This window comes from Lycium barbarum, chromosome 6 (assembly GCF_019175385.1).
Source record: "Lycium barbarum isolate Lr01 chromosome 6, ASM1917538v2, whole genome shotgun sequence".
Lineage (NCBI taxonomy): Eukaryota > Viridiplantae > Streptophyta > Magnoliopsida > Solanales > Solanaceae > Lycium > Lycium barbarum.
The window spans coordinates 2,688,090-2,713,245 of NC_083342.1; the positions used below are offsets into that span (position 1 = coordinate 2,688,090).

At 37.6% G+C, this 25,156-nt stretch overlaps 1 protein-coding gene across 1 annotated transcript; it reads right to left on the bottom strand.

Moving 5' to 3' along the window:
* Positions 1 to 4,093: 4,093 nt before the first annotated feature.
* LOC132600453 (putative late blight resistance protein homolog R1B-17) lies at positions 4,094 to 8,740 on the bottom strand. The gene is made up of 4 exons (XM_060313630.1): positions 5,974 to 8,740; positions 5,507 to 5,594; positions 5,299 to 5,427; positions 4,094 to 4,349 (listed from the first exon to the last, which is right to left on the bottom strand). The coding sequence occupies exon 1, from the start codon at positions 8,597 to 8,599 to the stop codon at positions 5,978 to 5,980; it is 2,622 nt and encodes an 873-aa protein (XP_060169613.1). The 5' UTR covers positions 8,600 to 8,740; the 3' UTR covers positions 4,094 to 4,349; positions 5,299 to 5,427; positions 5,507 to 5,594; positions 5,974 to 5,977.
* Between the last annotated feature and the right edge of the window lie 16,416 nt (positions 8,741 to 25,156).

The window sequence follows — 25,156 nt, forward strand, 5'->3', positions numbered from 1 at the left end:
CAAGAACTTGGATTACAGCAAATGGAGTATGTTGTCTATTGTGACAGTCAGAGTGCAATAGACTTGAGCAAGAACTCCATGTACCATGCGAGAACAAAACACATCGATGTCAGATATCATTGGATTCGTGAGCAATTGGAAAGCGAATTGTTCCAAGTCAAGAAGATTCACACGAGTGAAAATCCTGCAGATATGCTGACCAAGGTGGTATCGGCCGACAAGTTCGAACTGTGCAAAGAACTTGTCGGCATGCACTCAAACTAAAAGCCAGTGTACCCTTCTTCAAGTGAATGGGACTGGAGGGGGAGATTTGTGGGGTCCAGTCCCCTATTTTAAGGAAGAAAGTTTTTTCTTCCTTTTGACAAAATATACAATTGGCAGCTATTGTTGAAATGAGAAAATCGGCTACTGAATGTGTTCATAGTGAACATCTTGACTTTCTACATTCAAGTGATGTCACTGATGACATCAATAGCTCAATTTCATCCCTATAAATAGGGAAGCTTTCTATCATTTGTTAGATCACCAAGATCATTTGCTATACACACCAAAATCTCAGACAATACATCTGAGTGAGAGCAAAGTGAGGTGTTCCATAGACTGTGAGAAAATAGTCTGTGAAGAAAAATAGAGTGTGAGTGATATTGTAGTAAGGTGGGAAATCAAAAGAGTGTTATTTCTTTTGTGGGTGTAGTGGTCTTAGGAGTATTTATACTCGTTACTACACAGTGTAAAATTCCTTACTATAGTGATATAAGCTGCTCCTCTTGGCCGTGGTTTTTTCCCTTATTCAGAAGGGTTTCCACGTAAAATCTTGGTGTCATTATTGCTGCATTTTATTCTTGCTGATTTAACCATAACTTAGTGTTCCGCGTTTATCACTAATACCGTGAATATTATTTTGCGGGTCTATTTTATTCCCAACACAAAAAATAAAAACAAAATTGAAGACTATGAGACAACTAAGGTGTGGACTTGTGTTTCCTTGTGTGCCTCTTCAACGGTTGGCAAACTAAGGTGGAAATCAGATGTGCTATTTTATTCGCTGATTATTTAATTTTATGCTTCAAAAGAAGCACCAATCTTAGATAAGGTACCAATACATTTTGACTTATTTGTTTCTTTTGATTTCATTGAATATTCTTTTTGAGAAGTATTATATTGGCTTAACTCGGCAGCAGAAGGGACGGCGTAGGGTATGATTTATGGGTTCGGATAAATCTGTAGCTTTAGTTTGAATTCTAAATATATGTTAAAAAAAATTATAAAATAAGTATAAATAATATATTTCGAACTTAGTAAATGAAATGAGATGTGGTAAAATCTCGAACTCAAACTCATAATATTTAAATTTGGGTCCGCCTCTAAAACAACATGATGAATGGATCGGTTGTTGAAACTTGAATAACTACTCTCTTTTTTCGATTTGTTGTCTTAATTTGAGCGAACACCTTAGGTAGGTTAATGATACATTAGTACTATATATAAACAGGGATTGTATAGGAATTTTGATTTCTTACATGTGGCTGTAATTTGGCTATTGATTGAGTTGCCCTCAATTCATTTTCGGAAGAGCACTTCCGCTGACCTTACAATTGGTATATTATTGAGTCACTTTTTTAAGAGTCCTCTTTTTTTCAAGTGGGTCCCATGATCCAATTCTACTCTTACACGTTATGTATTACCCTTGCTTTCCATCTTATTACTTCAATTGCCTGGTATATTCTTGTAAATAAGGTCATCTTTACATGCCTTTCTATAAGAAGACTTAACTGGCATTTTCCATTTGTAAGAAATGACATGCTATCAGACGGACCACAATTAAGGTCTTCTTTTAACCGTAGAGGCAATCCAACAATGCAAAAGGCTCTCTAATTCGAAAAAAAAAAAACTAAAAATATCCTTCGAACTTATTTTGGATAAAAAATATCCTTCTCGTCCTTAAATTTTTTAAATATATCCCTATCTTGATAGAAATTATCCCCCAAAAATCTTATGGGTTATTATTTAGTTGGGTAATAGAGCAGGTTTAAAAAATGATTTGTTTTATGGGTTATTATTTAGTTGGGTAATAGAGTGGGTTTAAAAAATGATTTGTTTTTATTTTGAGGGACAATTTCTGTCAAGACAGGGGTATATTTGAAAACTTTAAGAATGGGAGGGGTATTTTTGATCCAAAATAAGTTCGGAGGATGTTTTTAGCCTTTTTTTTTAAAGTAGAGGGGTATTTTTGACCCTTTTCGCTTAAATTTTTTATTCCTAAAACATTCTTGATCTGAATATAGGAGTAACATACTTTGTAAACGACAATTTTAGAACTATATCTAAAAGCTTAAAAGCAATTCTAATCCTTCAAAAATTTTGCTACAGTTATATTTTTCATCTACTCCAGTATAAATTTACTTGGGAGTGTGGTATTTTTATTTTTTATATCTAATTCAAAATAAATAATTTTTCTATATAACTAAAAAGATAGTAGTTGTTTTTCTTCTTCAAATTTACCCTTATTTAGGTAAGTGCATTTTTACATAATTAAGAACACATATTACATTGATATTATTTTATTAAGAATATTTTAGGGAAAACACTTCTTACATTTGGGGGTGAGTGATTTCTTAAGGTGTATGCTCAAGCTAAAAGCACCTATAATATGCACCGAAGGAGTACCTTTTACATTATGTTGTCCTTATACATTAATTTAGATAACTTTTGGAGCAACGTCTCCTTTTTAATTGAAGTATTTATTAGGGCTTACTTTACATATAAACATGACTCATGTCATATGTTCCTCTCCATATTCTTCTCTCTATTTGGTTTAAACCTCCAAAAGTTTGCTTCTTTACATTAAATTAAGGAAAAGGAAACAAAAATTATTTGTTAACATGTATCTTTTGGAAGGAAAAAGAAAACTTCTAATAAGAATAATTTCATTTCATTGACTTTTTAATATATTTTGTTGTGATTTAATTTGAAAAAACATCTACAAAAGTATCTTGCAATACCAAGGCTCTTTATCTTTATTTATATGTGAACTTTTTTTTATTTCATCATACAACAATTTGAATATTGAAATACCATTTTACAAAAATAAGTTAGCTAATGTGGAGTCAATTCATAGAAACAGGCGAAAAGCTCAATTTGAATTATTGGAGACTATATTCTCAAAAAATTCAGTAAAATAGAAATTACGAGAGCTTTCATTTGTTTGATTCTTTTAAGTCTAATATATAAACTAAGAAAATATTTCCCTTTAATTTTCAAATATATTTTTGCATTTTAAAATTTTTAAAAAGTGTCAAATTGATGTTATAAAAATAGAGAAGTAGGACAGAAAAAATTTAAAAATATCTACAAATATAATTTTAATGTTGATTTGGGCCCGGGCTTAGCACGGGCCAAACGGCACTAGTTTAGAAATATAAGTGCGATATCAAGTTTTCAGCTATATTTTGTCTAAAATTTGAAGTATATCACCGAGCAATTGAAAAGGTCCAAAATATGCTTCTAAATGATTAAAAGGGTAGAAGATATCGTTTGAGGCATTTATGAGCTGATAGGTTAATGAAAGGCATATTTAAGACAAATCACAAATGTTATGAGCACTTTTAGCCCTTTTACGTTGTTTATTTCACTTACATATATCAAAATAGGTAGTATAGATCAAATTTGGGCAGATCAAAATGAGTTATATCAAGAGTCATGACCCAACCTGTTATAAAACTGTTTTACTCTGTTTAATTTTTTATTAAAAGAAATATAGAATTCTACACTTTATTGCCTTTGTTAATATACAAATAAATAAATTCACATATTAAGCATTGTTGATGCAAAGTGAAATAAAACCATCATTGTTGAAAATGATTTAAACATGGAATCTTTATTTCTCATAAAGTGATCAAGGCCACAGTAAAGTGACATGAAAATTCTGTTGCTACAATGCTAATTGGGCCAATATGTTGGGTCTTGGTCCATCTAGGAGCCCAATATTGGAGTTTTTTTGTTTTGTTTTGGTCTGGAGAAACACATGAAATTATGGAAATTAATGAATAAATCAAATAACAGAAGTCTTATAGACAACCTTAATGACACCAAATTCAACATGTAAGAACATTTTTCTTAGAGATTTGGCACCGAAAAGTCTCATAGACAGCCTTATAATGACCGTTACTATCGCTCCACAGAACCGTACATGAATGAGAGTTTCATCTCATACGGTTCCTCGTTCATTTCTTTAGAATTCATTGGAACCGTTTCCGAGATTGAGAACTCCCTCCCCCCTTCTTCCACTACGCTGCAAGAAGAGTCCACATACTCTCCATGCCTCCTCAGTGCAACCCTCCAAATATAACCTAGCAATGAGAGTGGTGAATGATAAAAGTCGGTCAAAAAAGAATATAATATGTGATCATCTCACTCTCTGCTGAAGTAGCTTTTATGCATCAACATTTCTAAGGAGAACAAATTGGCAATGCTTTCTCTAGAAATGTTGTACAACACATCAAGTTATTTTAGATTTTAGCTTAGAATCTCCTTTGGTTCTGTTGACAGAGCTTAGCTTATGTTGTTTGTCCTATCAAATTTGCTTTAAGCCATGATCAGCAACTATCTCTAAGAATAGAAGGTGTGCAATAGTTAACTGATGTAATTATTTTCCTGCACCGCAGTGCATAGAACTTAAAACTTTTCACAGCATAGTACTCTTGCTCTTTTAACTTTTCATTTGTCATTAATTTTGTTTGTCAACACAAATGTCATTAGGGTGTTTATAAGTTGAAATGTACAGGGAAGGATTCTGGAAGTTCAACCATAGTTTCAACAAATGATGAAGTTACTACTCCCATCCCTATCTAGGAGTATTTTGGTGATAGGTTCTATAGGAACTGGACAATCTATTTGGTCGAATAGCATATTTCTTTCATTACGTTATTTCTTTAACTTCAAAGTTATGCAAAGACTTTAGGTCCTTGCTATCCGAACTAGGTGACTAATAATCTATGAGGAAATTGTAAGAAGCCCTGTCCAAGACCAAGCAAAAAAAAAATCTGAAATTTTGGATTGACCATGAAACTTAATCTTGGGAATGAAATATAAATTTGCTTCCTCCAAGTTTATGATTTCATTCTGTTTACAAAGTGCTGCAATTAACCTTTGTTATCAAATTAGAACTGCAGCACTTTACAAATTAGCCAAGTATTTTAACTTCATTGTTCATAACAATGCAAAATGCTGCTGCTAAATCATACAGAACAAAATTAAGAGTCACCATTCACAATGATTACAAAACAGTGCAATACTTACTAGCCAAATGACGAAAACTGAATAGGGAGTGAAATGCTGCCTTTTCTTATCAATTCTGAGAGTTTTAAGTGACTAAACTTTATAGGCTCATCGTCGAATTACTTTCTAACTTCAACTACCTCTTCTATCCTGTAGATTTAGCGCAAACATTTTGTTAGACTTCAATTAAGTAATTGCTACAGAATAGATCAACAGTACCTTCACTTACAGGAAGCTAGTTACAAAACAGTAGTAGTTCCTCTTCTATTTTTGTTCCATATCATGAATGCAAAAGTTCTTATCATGATCATTGGATCCTGCACACGCACACTCAATCAAGTCACATATAAGAAAGAGCAGTTGCGGCAACAAGTTTGCATGGAAGATGTAAATTAGCATTAAATCATAGCAGAATATTTATACAGTCAGATGTTATGATATTCGATATATAGGTATCCAAGAAGGTGGTTAGAAGCAGGCCCTCGTGTTACATATCTTATGATGACCATGTGCATCTGGTATGTAAATCTATCAATCCTAAATTTGCTTATCTCATCAATTTTGATTTTCTTTGAAGCAGTTATCAAGAATCTGTTTGTAATACTGTGATTCCAACATATGATAAAAAAATCTTCATGATTTCACAATAATCGTCTGAAAAAAGGAACTCATGAGTTAGTAGAAATCCTTCATTACCTATCTAGCTGGGATGAATGAAAATTTCAAGGCAACTGTTTCCCGAGTTAATTTGCTCTTCTTGAATGGTTGTAGCGAGTCTCGCGGCATAAGGGCTACAGGAATGCAACTCGATAACTTCCAATGATGGGATATCTCCAATTTCATAAGGGATTTCTTTTAGCTTGTAGCAAAACCTCAAAACTAAATGTCGGAGAGCTGGAAATGGATAACCACCTGTACTGGCCTGCTTCCAAAGCACCAATTCTCTGCTCTCAACCAACAGATAATTGAGTTGATGAAACCCCTCTTCATTGGTTTCCCATTCCGGTCCTTGGAAGGACAAATGTTTCAGTTTCAGAACTTCAAGATTTGGTAACTTCCCTAGAACTTTAGCATCTTCCCATGGTAAAAGGCTGCAGCTCAAAGTCAACTTCTTGAGATTCGGCGGGAATGCATCCCAGCGTTGGATAGAATTATAGAGACGAGGATTTTCCATTGGCAAGTTGAACAGCAACTTCAGAGTTTCCAGTGAGTACAGATGCACTAGGTTGTTGAGACAATCACCAAGCCAATCCGCATAGTTTCCGTTGGTTACCAGATTAGTGGCCAATGTCATTAGATTAGGTACTGTAGCAACAAGTCCATGCGAAAAGTTGATTGAGCTAATAGTAATAGTGCAAAGTGTTTGCAGATTCCCCAAGACTTGAACGTTCTTTTTAGAGTGATTAGCTATGGGTTCAAATAACAAAACATCTCCTTTCACATGGATGTGCCTTAGTATTGGCATCTTCCAAATTTCAAAGGGAAGAGTGCGTGTCTTCTTGCTTCCCCAAGAAATGATTAAGGTTTGTAGATTCTCGAGCTTGGATATCGACCTAGGAAGTTCTGAATTGATGGAGAGCGCGAGGTACCTCAAATGAACTAGTTTTATGACCAGAATGGGGAAATGGTAAAAGTAATAGCTACCTACATCCAACACTCGAAGCAATTTGAAGCCCATACGACCGAAGTAGGAACCCTCTAAAACAGAGCATCCTTTTGATGACAAGAAAGATCGAAGGTATGGATTAGAATATGTGTAGGAGGAGTAGGCAAAAATGTCCGAATGGAAATGTAGGCGCCGGTGAGCGCCTTGGGAAAATTGTGGTTCGAAGCTTCTCACAACATGCAAATGTTTTTCTCGTTGAGCTTCTTCCAGGCAAAACTTTCGCAAGACATCATGAATGCTACATGTTTTGACTCTATCATACGATCTCTTTCCCACTAAAATTAGGCTTCTGTCGATGAGATCCTGCAAATATTCTTGTGCTACCCATTCCAAAGTCTTTGGTGATTCCAACTTTATAAACCCTTCAGCAGCCCATAACCTGACAAGCCTCCACACAGGGATCTCAACATCTTCAGGGAAAGCGCCCATGTAAAGAAAGCATGCCTTCAAATGATGCGGCAAATGATTGTAACTCAATGCTAGTACATCCAAGCATTCCCGCGACTCCTGTGTTATAAATGAAGAATGAAAACTTCCTGCAACAGCACTCCATCTAGTTGGTGTCGCGCTTACTTTGGAAAGAATTCCTGCTGCCATAACAATTGCTAGTGGTAGTCCTTTGCATTTTTGTGCAATTTGCATTCCAATCCTTTCCATTTCGTAATCAGAGCAGGATTCTAATCCTAAAACCTTCTCTTGCAACAGCGTCCAACTTTCATCTGCTGTCAAGAAACGCATTTGATGAGGACGGTTATATGGGCTGATAAAGTCAGCAACCTCCATGATTCGACTAGTCACCATTATTCTGCTTCCGTTGTTGTCATTTGGAAAATATCTTCTCACATCATTCCATGTCTTAGTATCCCATATATCATCCATGACGATGAGATATCTCCTTCCTTTTAAACTTTTGTACAGTTGTTCAGCCAATTCTTCATTTCCCAGTTCATCCATTCTAAAGGGAACTCGGGAGGTACAATTCAGAAGGCCCAATAACAAATTCCTCACACTATATCGTTGCGATATAGTTATCCATGCTCGAATATAAAAGTGATACTCTATTAACTTGTCATGATAAACTCTTTTAGCAAGAGTAGTTTTACCAATACCCCCCATACCAAAAATTGCCACAACGTCTAGCTTACTAGGGTACCCCGTTAGTTTATCTGCAATTCTTAGAAAATCATCATCTAGACCAACTACAACATCCTTTTGTGAACTCAAAGGTGGTGTAAGATCGTGCGAACCCCCATAACAAGAGGAACTTGTTGTTGGTCTAACTTTGATAGAAGAAATGTCATCATAAACTCTTGTAATTGCAACCTCAATAGATTTAATCTTTCTATATAGATTAGTGTCAAGAAACTTAGTTGCAATCTTCTTTATACCTGAACTAGATGAATAATCAAACATAATTTCCTCAACTAAATCTTCTGCTTTACATGACACATCTCTAATAATTCCTTCTAAGTACTCAATGTCCTCATGATCATTGCATTGATCTTTTCCAGAGTCATCAAAAAAGCCTTGTAAGAAACTGACCTTTTGTAGGAGAGATTCAATTTTCTTTTTTCTTTTTTTCTGAATTGGACATGGATGAAGTTGCATGAGTCTCTGTAGTGTCTGCATCAAAGATGTGACTTCAGCATAAGCCATTTTCACTAGGTAAGTTTAATTACTGTACATCCTCTATTCTTTCTTGAGTTGTAGAGACAAAGAAGATCAAATACTGCTTCTTTTTCTTATTTTTATTAATATTAGTTTCAAGATATGAAGACCAAGACATAGGAAGTGATGTCCACTGCCTTCCAGCTACTCTATGTCCCACATGGAACTATAAAAGTCTAGTTGCCATATTTGACAAATATCAAGTTGAAGTAGAAGATATCTGAATTCTAAGCATAAAAGATTAAATAATTTGGCACCCCAAAATGGTCTTGTGCATCTACAAGTTTATATGCCAATCAAACTTCTTCGCATAACAAGGGAAAATACGTAGGTTTAGAGGATAATTAAGACTAGGATGATCTGACCAAAATGTGTCAAATTGAGGGAATTTTTTTGGTATTCTGCCTTTATTTTATGAAGTACGGTTTTATTGCACGATTTAATGCTTTAGGAGAATGACAAATCTTTGAACCACTATCATGTAATAGCATTAATCTTTCCGTCCTCTTTTACTTGCCTAGGATTTCCTCCATCCCAAATAAGTATCGCTTTAGGAGAAAAAATTGTTCCAAAATAAGTATCGCTTTATGAAGTCAAGACAAAAAATATTATTGTTTTCAACTATATTCTTATACTATTAAAGAACAGCCACTTCTTAGTAGTGCTCAGTTCTCAAGAAACATTTAATAAATAGGGATATTTGGATAAACTATACATTGTATTTATTGTTTTCTAAATGGATGTGAAATGAGCTAAAAACGATATTTATTTTGGGATGGAGGGAGTGTACTAAATATAGTAAATTCTTTCTTTTACTTGTCCATTTTAGTAAATCAAGAGAGAATTAATAATAATAATAATAATAATAATAATAATAATAATAATAATAATAATAATAATAATAATAATTTTAGCCTTATCATTAAGGTTTTTTTTTTTCAAACTTAGTGAAGTGTAAATATGTCACGACCTAAACTGGAGGGCCATGACGGGCACCCGGGCCCTATCTGCCGAGCACCGCTAAACATACTTTCCTATCATGATCATAAGCAAGAGTGGATCTCGGGGTCGCCAGATGAAAATCTGCTAAATCATATAAGAAATATGCTGAAAAAGGGATGAGCCCAAGAAGACATACTATACAACTATGCTGGACAAAACTATGCAAGTCGACAAGGTCATTATGAAATACTATACAGCAAAATATAGGCCGAAGGGTCCATGACTGTTTACAAGCCTTTACTGGAGTATATGACATAACAAGGTCGGGACAGGGCCCCACCATACCCTTATGCACACAAAAGTATAACGTACCAAAAACACAACAGCAACTCCGGAACAGGAGGAATGCTCCAATATCAGCTGAACAGCAGCCTACAGTGGCAGATCGTCAACTTATCTACCTGAACTTGCGGGTATGAATCGCAGCGCCCCCAAGAAAGGAATATCAGTACGGAAAAGTACTGAGTGTGTAAGGCATGAAGGTAACATGAAAGAGACATAATAGAACATATGATGAAATGAATGCAGCCTGTATGTTTGAACTGCCTCTGTGGGCTAATGATATACATAAATACTGTGCATGCATGCATAAGGGTCATACATATATATGCGTATATAACGTCTGTCAAGCCTCTATAGGCATCCCATCACATCATGTCGGCCTCTATGGGCATCATCATCATCATGTGACCAGCTGATCAGGTGGTAGTGCGTATATAACGCCATCACCTTCCTCATACCTCATACATATATATAATACATAATATGTGTGTATATAACACCTGTGGGGTCATAGGTCTGTATATATATATATACAACAACCCAGTGAAATCCTACACCGTGGGGTCTGAGGAGGGTAGAGTGTACGCAGACCTTACTCCTACTAAGGTAGGACGGCTGTTTCCGAAAGACCCTCGGCTCAATAAAAAACATAAAAAGAGGTCAGATAGGTCTAAGAAATTCAAAGCGATATGGAAATGCAAATAACGAAAGCGACACATATAAAATAGAATAATCAAAGTACAGGAAATAACAGATAATAGCAGAAGTCAGAGCACAAAAAATTATACTGCGATAATGCGCCTATTAATAAGGAAGGATAACGAGACTATCTACTACCCTTCTACCCTAATGTGGGTCTTCCAAACCTTCTTATCTAAGGTCATGTCCTCGCTAAGTTGTAATTGTGCCATGTCCTGTCTAATCACCTCTCCCCAATATTTCTTCGGCTTACCCCTACCTCTTCTGAAACCATCCATGGCCAACCTCTCATACCTCTGCACTGGGGCATCCGTGTCTCTCATCTTCATGCCCAAACCATCTCAGTCTCGCTTTCCGCATCTTGTCTTCCACCGAGGCCACTCCTACCTTGTCCCGAATAGCCTCATTCCTAATCCTGTCACTCCTGGTGTGCCCACACATCCATCTCAACATTCTCATCTCGGCAACTTTCATCTTTTGAACGTGAGAGATCGTAACTGGCCAACACTCCGCCCCATACAACATAGTCGGTCTAACCACCACTTTGTAGAACTTGCCCTTAAGTTGTGGTGGCACCTTCTTGTCACATAGCACTCCAGAAGCGAGCCTCCATTTCATCCACCCTGCCCTAATACGATGTGTGACATCATCGTCAGTCTCCCCGCTGCCTTGCATGATAGACCCAAGATACTTGAAACTACTTTTCTTCTGGATGGCCTGGGTACCAAGCCTCACTTCCACGCCAACCTCCTGAGGTGCTTCACTGAACTTGGACTCCAAGTACTCTGTCTTGGTCCTACTCAGCTTAAACCCTTTAGACTCTAAGGTATGTCTCCAACCCTCCAGCTTAGCGTTAACTCCACTACGAGTCTCGTCGATCAGGACTATGTCATCCGCGAAAAGCATACACCATGGCACCTCTCCTTGAGTTTGTCACGTCAATCCATCCATCACTAAGGAAAATAAAAACGGACTAAGAGTTGATCCTTGATGCAACCCCATCACAACTAGGAAGTGCTCTGAGTCCCCTCCTACTGTCCTTACCCTGGTTTTGGGTCCCTCATACATGTCCTTGATCACTCCAATGTACGCCACAGGTACACCTTTAGCCTCCAAACATCTCCATAGGATCTCTCTTGGAACTTTGTCGTAAGCCTTTTCTAGGTCGATGAATACCATGTGTAAATCCCTCTTCCTCTCCCTATACTGCTCTACCAGTCTCCTCACAAGATGGATGGCTTCTGTAGTTGAGTGTCCCGGCATTAATTCGAACTGGTTCTCTGAAATAGACACGCCTCTCCTCACCCTCATCTCCACCACCCTTTCCCACACTTTCATAGTATGGCTTAGCAGCTTGATACCTATATAGTTGTTGCAACTCTGGATATCCCCCTTGTTCTTGTACAGAGGGATCATTACGCTCGACCTCCATTCTTCGGGCATCCTTGCCGTCTTAAAAATGACATTAAACAACCTAGTCAGCCACTCCAAACCTACCAAGCTCGCGCTCTTCCAAAATTCCCAGGAATCTCGGCCGGTCCGGTCGCTCTTCCCCTGCGCATCCTACGAACAACACTCTTAACCTCCTCAACCTTAATACTCCTGCAATACCCAAAATCGTGACGCCTCCCTGTATGTTCCAAATCTCCCAACACAATGTCTCTGTCCCCTCCTTCATTCAAGAGTTTGTAGAAGTATGACTGCCATCTCCGTCTAATGAGAGTCTCCTCTACCAATACTTTTCCATGCTCGTCCTTGATGCACTTCACCTGATCCACATTGCGTGCCCTTCTCTCCCTCGCCTTGGCTAGCCTGAACAATTTCTGATCCCGCCTTTCTCTTCTAGTCCAGCATAAAGACGTTCAAAAGCTGCCGTTTTTGCTGTCGAAACCGCCAACTTCGCCTCCTTCCTCGCTATCTTATAAAGTTCCCTATTCGTCCACTTCTCCACCTTATCCTTGCTTTCTATCAACTTCGCATACGCCACCTTCTTTGCTTCCACCTTCCCTTGCACTTCTCCATTCCACCACCAGTCCCCTAGATGCCGACCACGGCCACCTGACGAGACCCCCAACACTTCCCTTGCTACAACCCTAATGCAACTAGCCGTCCTATCCCACATACTGGTCGCATCCCCACTACTATCCCAGGCCCCCATATCCTTCAATTTCTCTCTCATCTCCAAGGCACTAGTCGTGGTCAAACTCCCCCATCTGATCCTAGGTCGGTCATGCCCGACCCTCTTCTTCCTCGTCATCTTGATCCCTAAATCCATCACCAAGAGCTTATGTCGGGTTGTAAGGTTGTCGCTCGGAATGACCTTACAGTCTTTTCACAGACCTTTATCATCCTTCCTAAGGAGTAAAAAATCTATTTGAGTCTTAGCCACTGAACTACAGAAGGTTACCAAGTGCTCCTCCTTCTTTGGGAAACTCGAATTGGCTATCACCAACCCAAAAGCTCTTGCAAAATCCAAAAGTGAAACTCCTCCTCCATTTCTGTCCCCGAAGCCAAAGCCTCCATGCACATCACCATAACCTCCCGAAATAGACCCGATGTGCCCATTGAAATCCCCTCCCACGAAAAGCTTCTCAGTAGGCGGTATGCCTCCCACTAACTCGTCTAAATCCTCCCAAAAGCGCCTCTTCTCCTACTCGCCTAAGCCCGCTTGCGGCGCATATGCACTAATAATGTTCAAAGTGAGCCCTTAAACGACCACCTTAATCGACATCATTCTATCAGTGACTCTCCTAACCTCTACCACCTGATCCTTTAAATCATTATCTACTAAAATGCCTACCCCATTCCTATACTTCGTTCTACCAGAAAACCAAAGCTTATACCCGTCTACCTCCTTAGCTTTAGGACCTACCCATTTGGTCTCTTGGACACAAGCTATATTGATCTTCCTCTTCTTAAGAATCTTAACTAGCTCTATGGACTTCCCCGTTAACGTCCCAATATTCCAAGAGCCTACTCTCAACCTAGACGCTCTTTTAACCCACTTACCTCTCCTAACCCTCTTCCCCTTCCCCGAACGAGAACATGACCCTAGTCTACCATCAATACCCAAAGCCACGAAAACGAGTATGAACTAATAAATTATTCAAAGTTCTAAAGTCAGCAAAAAGTAACTACAAGTGTACGAACAAAGAATAGATATGGCAACCGGAGGTACCAACTCCAGTTGAACTTAACCTGTTCGTCGCCGGAAAACACTGTTCAACGTCGGAGTACTGTTCACTGTCAAGGTACTGTTCACTGCCGGCGTATTGTTCACACGACCTGAAAGGGAGAAGAGAAGAGGGGGGAAAGAAAATAGAACATGAGAGAGAAAGAGAGGGCTGGCCGGAAAAAGATGCTGGAAAAGTCATCGTCGACGGAGCAGCGGCGTTCTGGCAGCGCCAGTAGCAGATAAAAGAGGGGAAAAAAGGATGGGAGAAGAAGAAGAGGATAAGAAGAAAATGGAAGAGAGAGAAAAAAAAAAGTAAATCTGGCCAGAAAAGTAGTCGGCGTTACCTGGTCGCCGGCGTTATCTGAACGTGACAGTGGCCGGAAAACCGTTACCTAGATCCGTACAGTGAATCTTATCGTTGGTTGGGTGAGCAGAGGAGAGAGGAGAGAGAAGGAATAAAGAAAGCTAAAAAGATCTTCATATATATATATATATATATAATAAGAGTACATCCTGAATCTATCGGAGTGACAGAAAGTGTTACAGCTCCGAACATTGTTATGAGACAGCATTTTTATCAATGAAACACTATGAATCATACTGAATCTGAAGAAGGACTTACTGAGAATAATATTCTAGAACATGAATCGACATGGAACATCCCTAGCTACTAAGAATAGAGTCACTATGGAGCAGTGTTACGTTTACGTTCCGTTCATAAGGAGCATGCCAAAAAGAAGGAAAGTTAGCATTAACATACCTCCAGTCTTTCACACAATTCCACAACGAAGTCGTTGAACTAGTACTCCAATCCTATAACAAAGGGAGGCATTTTCAAGCTTAGATGGTTCTAATATATCACGTAATTCAAGCGATAATTGATTCTAAAACGAAACGGCCAGCATTTCCCCTATTTCTTAATCCTCACAACATATCCAACAACCAATAATCAACACAACAATCTCATATGATCCTCTTTAAATTCATATCATCAACATTTAGAGATGTACAATAAAATAGTCCGATATACGCTTCACATATGACACATATACACCTCCTTCATCCAAATACACCAAGTATAACAGCCCCAATACAATCTCAACATCAACTACTACCCATACAACAAAATTGTAGCTCAAAAACCTATTAACAACATAATACCAAGTTCATATTTGAACCTTTCCTCCAATTTCCTTCTCTCCAACCCTAGCATAACTATCACAGAAACTCATAAACATGTAAATAAGATATAATCTTACCTCAAGAACTCATGAACACTTCAATTCCAAGATCACTTCACCTTGAAGTATCTTCCAAAGCTATTACAATAAGGAGAAACAATTTCTAAGAACTCTTTGGAACCCTTTAGCACTTGATCTCACTTTTAATCCTTGATTTCACTTGGGAAGTTGATTACATATGTTGGAGAAGTTTCTAGAGGTGCTTGGGGTTTGAGGAGATGAGGGAAAATGAGATAAAAATAAGGGGATACGAAATATAACATAAAAAAAATCTGGCACCGACTTAAATTTGACGGACCTTAAAAAATTATACGGTTCATATAATGAACTGTATAATGATCACAGAATACCCTCCCCCACTGTTGCCATTATACGGTGGGGGTTGGTCCATTCTACAGGCCGTAGAAAATTATGCGGTCCGTATAAATACTCCCCAACATCAACTTCGCCGAAACGTATTTCTGTCGATTCGTTAACCCTCTGATCCTTCCATTACTTACTAATCATGAACTTAAACCCTCACATACATAACATGAACATGTCTAGCTTCGTAACACCTCGACATTAGTCCCGCTTTTCAAGACTAGAACAACTAACATACGAAGAATCTCAACATGCAACTATGAGATGTAACAAAATAATTAATTCAAAGTACAGTTAATAAAGATAATTTAGTTAATACTTTCTAAAAAGAAATGCAAAATATAAGCTAGACAAGTAAAAGGGATCAAAATACTATTGCTAGAGTAGTGTAGGAAAAAATAAAAAAAGAAGTAATGATCTATTATAAAACAATACACTAAAGCAAAAAATATATGTAGAACAAGAGAGAAGAAAGCAAGAAATATATGTAGACCAAGAGAGAAGAAGGTTCTTATTTCTTCAAAATGTGTTCAAGTCCATCCAATATGAAAACTTATGCCTCTATTTATAGTGCTACATATAGGCATACAAAAGGTTAACAATAAACATCTCATTTAATATATGAGATAATGGAAGAACCATTAAGATGGTGGAAGATAATGGAAGATGCATTATATTTGTGTAGTGGACATCCATACTCTATATTTCATAACACTCCCCCTTGGATGTCCATAGATGATGTGCATTGTTAAAACCTTACTAGGAAAAACCCTGTGGGAAAAATTCCTAGTGAAGGAAAAAGAGTACACATATCTAGTAATACGCTTTGAGAGCTGCCTCATTAAAAACCTTACCATGAAAAACCCAATGGGACAAAACCTTGGTTAAGGGAAAAAGAGTACAGCACGAATTTCACTCCCCCTGACGAAGACCAAAATTCAGATGTCGGAGTCTTCGCATTCCAATCTTGAATATCATCTTCTCAAGAGTGGAAGTTGGTAAAGATTTGGTGAGCAAATCTGCAGGATTGTCACTTGAACGGATTTGTTGCACATCAATATCACCATTCTTCTGGAGATCATGTGTGAAGAATAACTTTGGTGAAATGTGCTTCGTTCTATCGCCTTTTATGAAACCTCCTTTCAATTGGGCAATGCATGCTGCATTATCTTCATATAAGATTGTGGGTATTTTATCATATTTCAAATCACATTTTTCTCGAATGAGATGTATCATTGACCTCAGCCACACAACTTCACGGCTCGCTTCATGAATAGCTATTATCTCAGCATGATTTGATGAGGTAGCCACAATAGACTGCTTTGTAGATCGCCAAGATATGGCAGTGCCCCCACAAATAAATACATAGCCTGTTTGAGATCTAGCTTTATATGGGTCAGATAAATACCCTGCATCGGCATAACCAACAAGATCGGGACTGCAATTGCTAGAATAAAATAAGCCCAAATCGATAGTCCCCTTTAGATACCTCAATATGTGTTTAATTTCGTTCCAGTGTCTCCTTGTAGGAGCACAACTATGTCTCGCTAACACATTAACTGAAAATGCTATGTCAGGCCTTGTGGTATTGGCAAGATACATTAGTGCACCAATTGCACTAAGATATGGTACTTCTGGACCAAGAATTTCCTCATTCTTTTCTTGAGGTCGGAACGGATCTTTATTCGCATCAAGTGATCGAACAACCATCGGAGTACTTAATGGATGTGCTTCATCCATATAAAATCGTTTCAACACTTTCTCTGTATAGGCAGATTGATGGACAAAAATGCCATTTGTCAAATGTTCAATTTGCAAACCAAGGCATAATTTTGTCTTTCCAAGATCTTTCATCTCAAATTCCTTCTTTAAATAATCAATTGCCTTTTTGAGCTCTGCAGGAGTTCCAATAAGGTTTATGTCGTCAACATATACAGCAAGTACAACAAACTCCGATATTACTTTGTTACACCTTGGAAAACTTCCCGCTAGTACGCAAGCGAATGAACTAATGATGAATATGAGTGCATGATGTCCATGAGCAAGAAACGACGTTTAACGACCTTAGGCGAGATTTCGAAAGTATCCGATGTGAGACGAAGAAGTTGGCTAAGTTAAGATGAGATACAAGGTGAGCAATGCATGTGCATGGACGGGGGTGATTAAAATGAGAAGTCTAAGAAATATGGGAAGTTGCAGAATTTCAACTGCCCAGTGGTCGTATATTGCAAAATACGGACCGTAAAGTGCAATACGGTCCGTATACTGGAAGGTCGTAAACTGCATGCAAGAACTTTAACTTTCTGCCAGCCGAGGAAATGGTTAAATACGACCTAGTGGACGGACCGTAAAGTGATTTACGGCCCGTAAACCATGGTCGTAAACCACCATGAAGGCAGCCCAGCTTCTGGTTCTGGAATGGTTAAATACGCCCATGGAGGACGAGCCGTATAGTGGAATACGGACCGTAAACCTCCATGGACGACCACTGTTCACTCAGCTCAGATTTTTACAAGTCATTAAATAAAGGGGCCAACACTTGTTTCATTTCATTTCCACATTGAACCACTTCTCTCTAAAACTTCTCTCTACATTTATTATATGAGTTTCCAAGGAGTATAAGCCATCAATAACATTAAGACAAGTGAATCAAGGATAAGGAAATCATCAAAGATCATCCAAGTCAAGAAATCCAAATGGAGAAAAACTAGGGTTTTGCTCAAAGAGGAGTATCATCAACCAAAGCTTGTCCCAAAAACTTCTAAGGTAAGATTCATGATATTTACATGATGTTTAAGGTATTGGAGGATTAAAATACATGGATTGTAGAAAATATGGTCAACTAGGTCATGAATGATGAATAGTGACATTTTGAGGGATAGTTTGCATTGCATTATGAATGTTGTTGCGTTGTGATATGAATGTGCTATAAATAGTATTAAGAACAAGAGCTCGACACTTTAGACGAATGGACGAAGTTGGATGTTATGACCCTAATTATGGGTGAATTAGAAGCAAAGTGAGGAATCTAGATAATATTGATAATGTGAATGACTAATGGCCATTGTTATAATATTAATGAAGGTATAAACGCTAGCATTGGAAGGAAACGTGGAAGTGTAAACTAGTTCGACGAAAAGGTATGTGAGGCTAACCCTTCTTTCATAAGGCATGGTTCTTGGTAAAACTCCAAATTCCTCTATATGAGTGTGTTGTTTCCAAATGATTGATATTCGGAGCTCATAAGCTCACTATCTTTGACATGTACTACGAACGCACTACGCATCTCATGTGACGAGTAAGACTATGGCATAGAAGTGACGATAATGATGATGATAGTAATGATAATAATAATAATAATAATGATATTAAAGGCGCCTACGGGCTATTATATGTATGTGTGCCTATGAAGGGCTATAATAAAACCCCGAGCCTATGGTGTCGGGCAGAGTAAATATATGTATATGATTATGTATAAAGTATGTATACGATTACGAAACGCGTACACACCTCTGCAGATGGTACGGATAACCCTGATGCCTTGGTAGGGCCAGGTATGTATGATCTTGAGCCTTGGTTGGCGAAGTATGTATGGAACACCGATATGAGGTCGGGTATGCTATGTAAAGGATATGTATATAAAATGACTATGTATGTAATATGAATATGAATATGATAAGACTATGTTTATGAATACGAATAAGGGCATGAATATGAATACAAGCACAAACATGGTACGAGTACTATTATGGAATACGAATGATGATATATGTATACGTGTAAATACGGAAATGGGAAGTCCCTACGAAAGGCAAGTAAGTGCCATGACGATGATATTACTGCCTCCCCTCCCATGCTTTTTAATATGTTGATTCATTATGTCTATCTATCGATGTTGATCATGCTTCACATACTCAGTACATTCTTCGTACTGACGTCCTTTTGTTTGTGGACGCTGCGTCATGCCCGCAGGTGCACAGGGAGATAGACGTGATCAGTAGCTGCTTATTCTGAGTTTGCATAGAGAGCTCCATTTCCTTCGGAGCCATATCTTTTGGGTACTGATTCTTTTGTGTATATAGTTATGGGCATAGCGGGGTCCTGTCCCGCTCATGTGTTATGTCATACTATTCTTAAAGGCTCGTAGTCACGTGTATATGATTAGCTATGTCTGGCCTTGTTGGCCTATATTTTTGTATATTATTTTGTCGGCCATGTGGGCCCATGTACGTTGATGTAGCATAAATGCCAATTATGATATAATGGAAATGTCGTCCAATGGGACTAGTTTGACGAATGAGTGGCAATGTATGTCTAATTATGTGGCTCACCTAGATGTAAGCATAAGAGTAAGCTAAGAGGGTGCCCGGGTGGGCTAGCACCGGGTGCTCGTCGCGGCCCCGAGTCGGGTCGTGACATACTTTCTTTATAAAAACACATGGGCAAATTGCATCATTTGTATAGCCTTCTTTTAACAAATATTCACTAAGGCGGTTATACCACATGCGCCCGGATTGCTTCAAACCATACAATGATCTTTGTAATCTGATTGAATACATTTCCCGAGACTTTGAACTACATGCTTCAGGCATCTTAAATCCTTCAGGGATTTTCATGTATATTTCATTTTCAAGTGATCCATATAGATAGGCTGTAACCACATCCATCAAATGCATCTCAAGTCTTTCATGGACAATGAAACTAATGAGATAACGTAATGTTATTGCATCCATAACAGGGGAGTATGTCTCTTCATAATCAACACCAGGCCTTTGTGAAAATCCTTGTGCAACAAGGCGTGCCTTATATCTTTGTATCTCATTTTTCTCATTTCTTTTTTGCACCAAAACCCATTTATAACCAACAGGTTTAATGCCATTAGGTGTTTGGACTACAGGTCCAAAAACTTCCCGTTTGGTAAGTGAGTTTAACTCTGATTGAATTGCCTCTTGCCACTTTGGCCAATCACGTCTTTCTTGGTATTCTTTAACAGATTGGGGTTCAAGATCCTCACTATCTTGCATAATTCTTGTTGCAACATTATAGGCAAAGACATAATCCACATTTATTTCCAATCGATTCAAATTAGTCCCAACATTAATTGGATTAATTGATATTTTCTCATTTTCTTGAGTCCCAGGCTCATTGATTTCTTCAAGAATATCACTATTGCTCAAATCTCGAATTTCTTTATGAGGTTCTTTCGTAGTGTCATCTTGACCATTTGTTTTTCTTTTTATAGGATTTCGATCCTTAGAACCCAATGGTCTACCAAGCTTCTGGCGTGCTTTGGACTCGTTTGCTATGACACCAGTAGATGGTCCTACAGGGACATCAATCCGAATCGGGACATTCTCTGCAGGGATATGTGATTTGGTAATCCTTTTCAAATCTGTAAATGCGTCTGGCATTTGATTTGCTATTTTCTGCAAGTGAATAATCTTTTGAACCTCTTGCTCACAAATAGAAGTACGTGGATCAAGATGAGACAATGATGAATTATTCCACAAAATTTTCCTTCTTATTTCATTATTCTCTCCCCCTAATTTTGGGAAAATTGTCTCATCAAATTGACAATCTGCAAATCAAGCAGTGAACAAATCTCCGGTTAATGGTTCAAGGTAGCGAATAATGGAGGGCGATTCAAACCCAACATATATTCCTAATCTTCTTTGGGGACCCATCTTGGTGCGATTTGGTGGTGCTACAGGCACATATACGACACATCCAAAAATTCTTAGATGGGATATATTAGGTTCTTGACACAAAACCAATTGCAACGGAGAAAATTTATAATAGTTTGTCGGTCTGAGACGAACAAGTGTTGCTGCATGCAAAATAGCGTGACCCCAAACAACCGTGGGCAACCTCGTTTTCATGAGTAATGGTCTTGCAATCAACTGCAGTCGTTTAATTAATGACTCTGCAAGGCCATTTTGAGTGTGAACATGAGCTACATGATGTTCAACTCTTATCCCAATTGATAAACAATAATCATTAAATGTTTGGGATGAAAACTCTGCAGCATTATCAAGGCGAATAGACTTTATCGGATTATCAGGAAATTGTGCCTGTAATCGAATTATTTGTGCCAATAATTTCGCAAACGCCAGGTTGCGAGATGACAGTAGGCACACATGAGACCATCTAGAAGAAGCATCTATTAGGACCATAAAATATCTAAATGACCACTAGGGGGGTGAATTGGTCCACAAATATCCCCATGTATACGTTCCAAAAATTCAGGGGATTCAAACTCAACCTTTGTAGGTGATGGCCTAATAATTAACTTGCCTTGATAACAAGAAGGGCAAGAAAATTCATTGTTTAAAAGAATCTTCAGGTTCTTTAATGGGTGCCCATTTGAATTTTCTATAATTCGTCTCATCATTATAGATCCAGGGTGTCCCAATCGATCATGCCAAAGTACAAACGTATTGGAGTCATTAAACTTCTTGTTTACGACAGAGTGTGCCTCAAGTACACCAATTTTTGTCCAATATAATCCAGAAGACAAAGCAGGAAACTTTTCTATAACAACTTTCTGGCCAGAGACATCCTTGGTGATACCAATATATTCAAGATTCATCTCATCCATTGTTTTAATATGGTATCCATTTTGACGGATATCTTTAAAACTTAATAAGTTCCTTCTGGACTTAGGAGAGAACATGGCATTGCTTATAATGAGTTTTGTTCCCTTAGGTAAAATTATGGTGGCTCTTTTGGAGCCTTCAATCAAACTAGTACTACCAGATATGGTATTAACATTTGCCTTACCCATAAGTAAATGAGTAAAATATTTCTTGTCTTTGAATATCGTGTGTGTAGTAGCAGAATCAATCAAACAAATGTCTTCATAATTGGATTTTAATCCAAACTTGCTTTGAGAATAATCCATATCTTCAAGTGAAATTACATACACAAAATTAAATGAATACCCATTAAATATTAACACTTATACACATATAAAGTCAAGGAGGTTAGATAATACTAAATAGTTTCACGTATTTTATCCGGTAAAATGAAGTACGGACATATTCATTACCATGACTCGTGCAAAAAGCAAGTTGACAAGCTATCATCCATGTGACTTGTTACCACATCCCTCCAATTAGAAACTTAATAAGGTATAGCCACGTTATACACATCTCAATCTATGCTAACAAGCTATAGAATAAAAGTACCAAGAGACATGAATTAAATATGTAACTGTAAAAATGAAATAGCATAATGCTGCAATTTATACCACTAGATTTGATAAACCAATTCCCATCTTTCCCGTTCGCTCTTTAGTAGTATATTAATTCTATTATACTTCAAGTATAAAGTGTAGTGATTAAAAGAATGTAAAGTGTATATAAAATGAAAAATCTTGTCGGCCAGAGGAATAGAAGAAGTAACAAGATATAGATAATTCAAACTCCATTGAATTGGTGTCATAGGTTTATAAATCTCCCAAAATACTCACTGAGCCTTTATAATTAGTAAGCAGAGGATACTAATATCAATATTAAAATATTATTTAATCAAGACAAACCAGATTTAAATTTTTTATTAATAACTGACTATAACAAACTTACTAAATCTAGACTAATTAAAAATAGTACTCATGTAAACAACTACTGTCACATGGTCTTTTATTCATCAACTATTACGACTAGTAAAAATTAAAATAAACAACTCAATCATCTCTAACCACAAAACCATCACCAATCAAGTGATATATCTTTCGTTCAGGGTGCACAAAGAAATCTGCTACATCCAAGTGTGTGATGTCAATTTGATTTTCAGAGATAAAATTAGCTTCGGGATTTTTCTCTTTTCTTTTAATTGATGCCTGATAAAGCTCAACCAAGTGCTTTGCCGTACGACAGGTACGTGACCAGTATCCACTTCCACCACATCGATAGCATTTGTTTTCTGAGCCACATGCTTCTGGCACTTCATGCCTATCATCCTTCTTTTTCCCCTTTTGGTGGTGATTTTTCTTTGAAGAGTGATTAACACCAGGAAAATAATTTCTTCTTTGACCATTATAACGACCACGACCACGACTATTATCATGATCACGACCGGGGCCACGACCTTTTCCACGCCTGGAGTAGTGGGCATACACCTCATTCACTTCGGGGAGTGGTGCAACGCCAGTAGGTCGATTCTCGTGATTTTTCATAAGCAAATCATTCTTTTGTTCGGCCACAAGAAGATGAGCAATCAAATCACAATACTTTGTGAAACCTTTCTCTCGATATTGCTGCTGCAGGAGCACATTCGAGGCATGAAAAGTGGAGAACGTCTTTTCCAGCTTATCAGAATCACTAATCTTTTCTCCACATAGTGTCAATATAGAAGTAATTCTGAACATCTCAGAGTTATACTTCATAACTGATTTGAAATCTTGTAGCCTTAGATTGATCCATTCATGTTGTGCTTTTGGGAGGAAGACCATCTTCAGGTGGTTATACCTTTCTTTCAAGTTTTTCCATAAAACGAGTGTATTCTTAATAGTAAGATATTCAATTTTCAGGTCCTCATCAAGATGATGACGCAAGAATATCATAGCCTTGGCATTTTCTTGGTTGGATGCTGTAACGCCTCGTGTATTCGGGCTAATATTTGACTCGTAATACGGGAGTATAATGAACCCAATTTGAGTAGTATATAAATAGTGTTTGAAACCCAATCAAGACATGAGAAGAGCCTTTGGGCAAAGCAAAGTTGAAAGCCACTCTACGGGGCATGTTTGCAAGTGAGTTTGTAGAAGGTCTTACTTCCAACGACCATAACCCCTTTATTAATTTGGAATTTGGGAAAACTTCCTTGATGAAAGTTGTAGCCCTTTGAAATAGCTTTCCAACGGTATATCATGGGTCTTGAACGGAGCTGTGTACAAAAAGTTATGCCCGTTTTACTAAACAGTGTTCTGTCAGTTTACGGTGGAAACATACGAACCGTAAAAATTATACGGTGTAACATACGGACCGTAAAAATTATACAGGCCGTATATTCCAGCCGTATAATTGGTCCAGAATGTCCAAATCACTGGAATGGTTTTACGGTATGATATACGGTCCGTACAAATTATACGGGACGTAAAATTGAGCGTAAAATGGGTCCGAAAGTAATTTTAAAACTTCGTTCTAAGGCTTTTTCACTTCATTCTTCACACCCCCAAGCCCTAGAACGACCTTCTATTCTCTCCCATCATCAAGAACATTAAGGTAAGCCTATTCTAATCATTCTAAGTCAATTCTAAAGTATATCCTTGTAATCTAAGCAAGAAATCATTGTTTATAAACTAGGGTTTTCAAGAAAACCCATCTCAAGGTTCAAGAATTCAAGATTTTGGAAATCTTCTTCAAAGCTCAAGTCTTTAATTCAAGTTTTGGAGCGACTAAGGTATGTAGAGTTACTATCTATGTGTGGGAACATCATTGTTCTTCCCCACGCCTCATAATCCATAAAATTATGATTCTCTACTAAAACTAGGGTTTCAATACCACGCTCATGATAACCCTAGGTCCATGTCTATGATTATATCATGTATGAATTGTTATAATTCCATCATTGAGTTCTTAATATTTCTTTATGATTATTGAGAATTCGTCCGTAATCCATGAAAACCCATATCTTGTATTCTATGGGTTCTTGCATGCATGTTTTTAAATAAGATGATTATTTCATAAATATCCTACATGTCTACAAGTTTTCATGCAACTATATTATATGATTGTTTTCATGCTATGATACAAGATACATACATACTAAATACAAGTTATT

Excerpts from the sequence above, each read along its gene's own strand:
- LOC132600453 (XM_060313630.1), bottom strand. The coding sequence starts at position 8,599 with ATGGCTTATGCTGAAGTCACATCTTTGATGCAGACACTACAGAGACTC.